The sequence below is a fragment of the Amblyraja radiata genome, chromosome 17 (genome assembly GCF_010909765.2).
Source record: "Amblyraja radiata isolate CabotCenter1 chromosome 17, sAmbRad1.1.pri, whole genome shotgun sequence".
Taxonomy (NCBI): Eukaryota; Metazoa; Chordata; class Chondrichthyes; order Rajiformes; family Rajidae; genus Amblyraja; species Amblyraja radiata.
Window position 1 is genome coordinate 48,217,487 of NC_045972.1, and position 7,423 is coordinate 48,224,909.

A 7,423-nucleotide genomic window follows, 5' to 3' on the forward strand; every position below is an offset into this window, starting at 1 on the left:
CTGCATCTAGCCTGTCCAACCCCTTAAGAATTTTGTAAGTTTCTATAAGATCCCCTCTCAATCTCCTAAATTCTAGAGAGTATAAACCAAGTCTATCCAGTCTTTCTTCATAAGACAGTCCTGACATCCCAGGAATCAGTCTGGTGAACCTTCTCTGCACTCCCTCTATGGCAATAATGTCCTTCCTCAGATTTGGAGACCAAAACTGTACGCAATACTCCAGGTGTGGTCTCACCAAGACCCTGTACAACTGCAGTAGAACCTCCCTGCTCCTATACTCAAATCCTTTTGCTATGAAAGCTAACATACCATTCGCTTTCTTCACTGCCTGCTGCACCTGCATGCCCACTTTCAATGACTGGTGTACCATGACACCCAGGTCTCGCTGCATCTCCCCTTTTCCTAGTCGGCCACCATTTAGATAATAGTCTGCTTTCCTGTTTTTGCCACCAAAATGGATAACCTCACATTTATCCACATTATACTGCATCTGCCAAACATTTGCCCACTCACCCAGCCTATCCAAGTCACCTTGCAGTCTCCTAGCATCCTCCTCACAGCTAACACTGCCCCCCAGCTTAGTGTCATCCGCAAACTTGGAGATATTGCCTTCAATTCCCTCATCCAGATCATTAATATATATTGTAAATAGCTGGGGTCCCAGCACTGAGCCTTGCGGTACCCCACTAGTCACTGCCTGCCATTGTGAAAAGGACCTGATACTGCATTATATTCATGTTCTGTATTTAGGTTGTAAAATGTAGAATCTTAGAATTATACAGCATGTAAATAGGTCCTTTGGCTCAACCCATCGACCTGAGCTAGTCCCATTTGCCCATATCCCTCTAAACCTTTACTATCCATGTACCCGTTTATATGTCTTTTAAACATTGTACTTATATCCATCACTGCAGCCTTTCTCTGACAGCCTTTTCCATATACCCTCCATCCTCTGGGTGTAAAGGTTGCCCTCGGGTCCCCTACTGCTCGTTTCTCTGTTCTGCAACACTCTCCATTTGGTTGAGTAAGTTTTGCCCTGATTTAACCTATCCAAATGTTACTCAGCACATCAGGCAGCAACTCTGGAAACATGGTGATGTTTCAGGTCGGGACAGTCTGAAGAAGGGTCTCGACCCGAAATGTCACCCATTCAGTCTGAAGAAGGGTCTTGAAACATCACCCATTCCTTCTCTCCAGAGATGCTACTTGTCTTGCTGAGTTTTTTGTATTTATTTTCGGGTCGGGATCCTTTTTCAAGCTTTTGAAAAGGAGTAAAAGCCAAAATGCTGGAATAGCTGGAATAGCTCAGCAGATCACGCAAGGTTTCTGGAGCACATCAATATGTGACGTTTTGATCAGACCCTTCTTCTAACTTGCACCATGATGGGCAAATAGGTTTAGCCATTCATTGCCTGGTCTGGCTGCACTATATACAACATTGTACTGTAATCATCAGCCCAAAATCTTTACCTTTTAAAAGTTATCCACTTCTTCTTTGCCCTGTTAGCTATTTTCTTAGACCTCTCGCCCATCCTCCCCTCCCATAATGTGCCAAGAATGATTCATTGTCATTAAGCTTGAAGCTACAGTGCCCTCCATAATGTTTGGGACAAAGACCCATCATTAATTTATTTGCCACTGTACTCTACAATTTGAGATTTGCAATAGAAAAAATCACATGTGGTTAAAGTGCACATTGTCAGATCTTCAGCAGCCATACATGCCCAGGGCATAACACCCCCACCACCGTGTTTCACAGATGAGGTGGTATGCTTTGGATCTTGGGTAGTTCCTTCTCTCCTCCATACTTTGCTTGTGCCATCACTCTGATATAAGTTAATCTTTGTCTCATCTGTCCACAAGACCCTTTTCCACAACTGTGGTGCTCTTTTAAGTACTTCTTGGCAAACTGTAACCTGGCCATCCTATTTTTGCGGCTAACCAGAGGTTTGCATCTTGCAGTGTAGCCTCTGTATTTCTGTTCATGAAGTCTTCTGTGGACAGTGGTCATTGGGAAATCCACACCTGACTCCTGAAGAGTGTTTCTGATCTGTTGGCCAGGTGTTTGGGGATTTTTCTTCATTATAGAGAGAATTCTTCTGTCATCAGATGTGGAGGTCTTCCTTGGCCTGCCAGTCCCTTTGCGATTAGTAAGCTCACCAGTGCTCTCTTTCTACTCAATGATGTTCCAAACAGTTGATTTTGGTAAGCCTAAGGTTTGGCTGATGTCCCTAACAGTTTTATTCTTGTTTCTCAGTCTCATAATGGCTTCTTTGACTTTCATTGGCACAACTTTAGTCCTTGTTGATAAACAGCAATAAAAGTTTCCAAAGGTGATGGAAAGACTGGAGAAAAAACTAGGTGCTGAGAGCTCTCTTATACCTGCATTAAGGAGGCAACTAAACACACCTGAGTAATTACAAACGCCTGTAAAGCCATTGAAATGGGGGAGTCTGTGTATCGACACAGCTGTAATTTCTACATGGTGAAACCAAAAAAATACCCTTTAATAAAATCTGACAATGCGCACTTTAACCACATGTGATTTTTTTTTTTTCTATTACAAATCTCAAATTGTGGAATACAGAGGCAAATAAATAAATGATGGTTCTCTGTCCCAAACATTATAGAGGGCACTGTATTGGGTCTCCTGACTGCTGCTTCTCTTTCATTTCTCAAGATCCATGACCAAGTCTCTCCCTGGCTCTAATCCCAAACTTATATATAACTGCAGATTCTTTCCTATCTCCCTTCAAGCCTTCTGCAAAGTCATCTTATCAAGATTTCCATTCACATGCTGACCTTCCAACGTTTCTCTTCGCCCCGATATGAATTGAATTTTTTTAATTTTCGGTATTGTAGCCTATAAATTTATTTTCCTTCAAATGTATAGATAACATCCCTCTCCTGCAGAGAAAATACCTTTGGCCTTTTTGTCTTTGCAAATTACAATTCCGTCACTGAACTCCCTGTCTTCTCCAAAGCCTTTAAATATTGCTTCCCAAATTCATGCCTATTTTACATGGAATTCTTTTTTTCTAATACTCAATTGAAGTTTGTGTCTCTGTCACAGTAACAAGACAGCTCTGTTACAATCACTAGTAGCATACGGTGGGATTGTGACTAAATATCCAAACCTTGTGGAGCTGTCTGCAGTGTTTGAAACATAAGATTATTAAGGGTTTGGACACACTAGAGGCAGGAAACATGTTCCCGATGTTGGGGGAGTCCAGAACCAGGGGCCACAGTTTAAGAATAAGGAGTAAGCCATTTAGAACCGAGACGAGGAAACACTTTTTCTCACAGAGAGTGGTGAGTCTGGAATTCTCTGCCTCAGAGGGCGGTGGAGGCAGGTTCTCTGGATGGTTTCAAGAGAGAGCTAGATGGGGCTCTTAAAAATAGCGGAGTCAGGGGATATGGGGAGAAGGCGGGAACAGGGTACTGATTGGAGATGATCAGCCACGATCACATTGAATGGCAGTGCTGACTCGAAGGGCCGAATGGCCTACTCCTGCACCTATTGTCTATTGTTTGATTCTGTTGCAAAGAATTGCTTTATTTCATCAAACATTTTTCAATTGTTTTCCACAGATTGGGATTCTGTTTGTCTGGTTCCTCTTTAGACTCTTCATTTATACCCACAGAATTGTTAATAATGGCTTTTATTCCCACACATTCAGTAAAACCTCTGGTGTTCCTCAAAGATCTATCCTTCGCTGCCTCCTTTTTCTAAAGATAGACACAAAGTGCTGGAGTAACTCAGAGTCAGGCAGCATCTGTGGAGAACATGGATAGGTGACGTTTCACAGAGTGCTGGAGTAACTCAGCGGGTCAGGCAGCATCTGTGGAGAACATGGATAGGTGACGTTTCACAGAGTGCTGGAGTAACTCAGCGGGTCAGGCAGCATCTGTGGAGAACATGGATAGGTGACGTTTCAGGTTGAGATCCTTTGTCATTCTGAAGACTACTCTTTTCTCATTTGAAACCTTCCCTTTGGTTAAACCATCAAAAACGAGTCTTGGCATGTATGCTAATGTCACCAACACCGCCTGAACTGTCTCTAATTTGGCAAATTTTCTTTGTGCATCATCCAATACCAGATCCACAGTAATTTATTTCCGAACTATGTCTTCAGAAGATCAACCCCTTTATCCTAAAGCCATGTCACAAGCTTAAATCCATAGGCACAAACTCTGACTCTTTTTCTTGCAGTAGTCTGAAAATGGACTAGTTTCTTCTAACGTTGGTATCACGTTTCCCATGCATTGAGTTGAACACCAATTCTACATTCGCTTGAAAGCTACCTAATTCTCTCTCCATAATCTCATCTACATTTAGTCTGGCCACAGCTCAACTGCTCAAGATATTCTCAACCTTGCATTTGTTACCTCTAGACTTGAAACATTTCCAAAAATGGCTGACCTCCCTTATCTGTACCGGCAAATTTAAATCTTATTCCAGTTCCCAACTACTCCTTTTCACACTGCTTGTGAAGTAATATCACAGTTATTACAGTGAAGTAATATCACAATTTTAAAACTCCCATCCTCGCTTTCAAATCTTGGCATGGTGTCACTTCTCCCGGTGTCATACCTTATAGGGATGGGTTGGACTGTCTAGGACCATGTGCCTTAGAGTAGAAGAATAAGGGGTGATCGTATAGAAATGTATTAAATCATGAGGGGCATAGATCAGTCTCTTGCCTCAGGAAAGAGAATAAAAAAAACTAGAGAGCGTACGTTTGAGATGAGAGAGAAAAGATGTAAAAGGAATCTGAGAGGCAACTGAAGTACTTCATGCAGAGTACATTAGGGTTAGGGTTAATGCATGTGTGGAATGAGCTTCCACAAGAAGTAGTTGAGGCAAGTGGATTAACAATAGGATAGGAAAGATTTAACGGGATATGGGCCAAACTCGGACTCAGATGCGCGTCATGTTGGGCATTGACAAGGTGGGCTGAAGGGCCTGTTTCCATGCTGTATTATTTTGCGATTCTACGAAAGATAATGCAGAATATTTGAACAAATTTCACAGCAACTGTCCGGCAGAAAATTATTTCCGTGGGTTCTTCAGACTGACTTTTTGTTCCATTCATTAAAATAATCTGATGTCAGAGTGTGTTAACAATAATGCCATAAGACAAGCCATGGCAACATCACCTTGCAATCAAACATGGAAAACCATCCTTCTAAATAGGTATATTCAGACTAATTTTCAGGAGACATTTTGTAGCATTTATTTGCTTTAAATTCCTGGGTTTTTTTGTGTGAACAAATACATCTTGCTGCGAAGGCAATCTACAGAAGCAATCTAACTCATTACCCAAAGAAAATGAAAATTCAGTGCTGGGTGAATTTATACGTGACCTAAACTTAATCGCACAAATAAATAAGTGTTCTGTAATGCTAATAATCTGCTCTTTCATTTAGGCAAATGGAGTCTGAGCTTGAGACAGTCTGGGAATCATCTACAAGGGAAAATCAGCGGATAAAAGATCTATTGCGCAGCACTTTACGCAGTAGTCATTGCTGGGATGCACTCAACTTTGACCAATTTGATATCAAGGAAAACCCTTGCAGGTATTTCGGCTCTCAATCTGACTTCAGAGCATTAAGCTATTGTGACGTGATGGTTTCCTCTTCCAGAAGGGCACACGGGAATAACCTGCAGCCAAATAATAAGAAGAGTTTGCCTGTTCATTTGCCTGAAAGTGGAGATTGTACAATTACTAAACAAAGAAAACAAAAACCCAGAGAAGAAAATGTCAAGAGCCCAATGTTCGACTCTGACTCTGATCAACAACAAATTGCCTCTTCTGATGAAAGTGACAAAAATGAGCATGATTTCTATTCTTAATGTGATTATAATGAATACTTTATCATTTCTGTTTTCTTTTTATCAACTTAGAACAATTGAAATATTTTTGTACAATGAAGTTGATTAATGTTAAGGTTTTTTAATGATATTTTCACTAGTGGCATCTGTTATTGAGAACATTCTGAGATTTGTTATCGAGATATTCATTTGCTTAATGGAATACATGCACCTCGTCAGAGACCAATTTTACATTCTTATTTCCTACTCACAGAATCTAATATAAAATACAATTGAGATTTTAAATAAATGGTAATTACTAAATACGTTTTAATGAATAGCATTCAAACTATTTTGCAAATACATTTGCATATTGATTTGAGTTGTATGTAGTTAAGTGCTTTACAGAAATTCTATGACACCAAAGCTTCAGTTGGGGCAACAGGAAGAGGGGTTTATCCCATTGTTTTTACATTGCATGAAACAAATTGATGAATTTGTCTGTGGGCGACTGGCAGGTGTATATAATGTGTCCGTGAACTTCACAACGTGTCTCCAAATATTTAACATGGTTACCACATGACTTTCTACACCTATCAAGAGGAATATCTTAGCATATGTTATTTTTAAATGTCAACAATAAACACTAACTTTCACAGTATATGAATATTTTGTTTTTATGGGCCATAGAATTTATGGGATATTACTGATGGAAAAGCAAACAAAATTGTGAAAATCATTTGCAGGCCTATACTCTGTTTTGATAAGTTTTAATGTACGTTGCATTATTTCTGTAATCTTTTGTGTTGACATAGTTTTCTGGATATTTGTGACAGTGTTCCTATTTCTAATTCATCTTTATTTTATAAATGATTCAAAATAAACAATTGGATTTTACTTCAAACTGGTAATTGACTTTGCATTCATAGTAATCTTGCAGCATTTTTAAGCGTCTGTCTGTCTGTAAAACTCTCATTTTGTTTGAATGTCTGCGTGCGTGTATGTGAGACCCTGAAATTACACCAAAACAGTACACGATAGCGCTTACATTTTTGCACCACCTAGCTCACAATTGTCCTGAGTATGTTTTCAATGTTTCGTTCAGATTGATGTTATACTTCACAAGTTATTTCACATTTTTAAATGAAAAAAATCCAAATTTGAGAAAAAAACCTTTCCTCTGCAGCTATAATTTCACAATCGCCATCACCAGCAATGCCGTCACAAATCGTCCCGATAAAGGCTCAAGGGGGAGCAATCTGACCCCCCCCCCGTCTCCCCTCCACCTCCGTTCCACCCCACTTCTCTCCAACCCCCTCCCCCCCTCCTTCCTACTCCCCTCTCCCCCTCCCCCTCCCTCCCCCTTACCCCTCTCCCCCTTACCCCTCTCCCCCTTACCCCTCTCCCCCTTACCCCTCTCCCCCTTACCCCTCTCCCCCTTACCCCTCTCCCCCTTACCCCTCTCCCCCCCCCCTCTCTCCCCCTCCCCCTCCCCCTCCCCCTCCCCCCCCTCCCCCTCTCTCCCTCTCTCTCCCCCTCTCTCCCTCTCTCTCCCCCTCTCTCCCCCTCCCCCTCTCTCCCCCTCCCCCTCTCTCCCCCTCCCCCTCT

General features: G+C 41.4%; 1 protein-coding gene across 5 annotated transcripts in view; it reads left to right on the plus strand.

Annotated features, from left to right (window-relative positions):
- cep89 (centrosomal protein 89) overlaps positions 1 to 6,712 on the plus strand; it is a 59,235-nt gene extending 52,523 nt beyond the window's left edge. For all 5 annotated transcript variants that reach the window (XM_033036416.1, XM_033036420.1, XM_033036417.1 and 2 more), the window contains one exon: positions 5,431 to 6,712. In XM_033036416.1, coding sequence (XP_032892307.1) covers positions 5,431 to 5,857 — 427 coding nt within the window. In that variant the 3' untranslated portion in view covers positions 5,858 to 6,712. The remainder of the gene's footprint in view (positions 1 to 5,430) is intronic.
- The last annotated feature ends 711 nt before the right edge of the window (positions 6,713 to 7,423 follow it).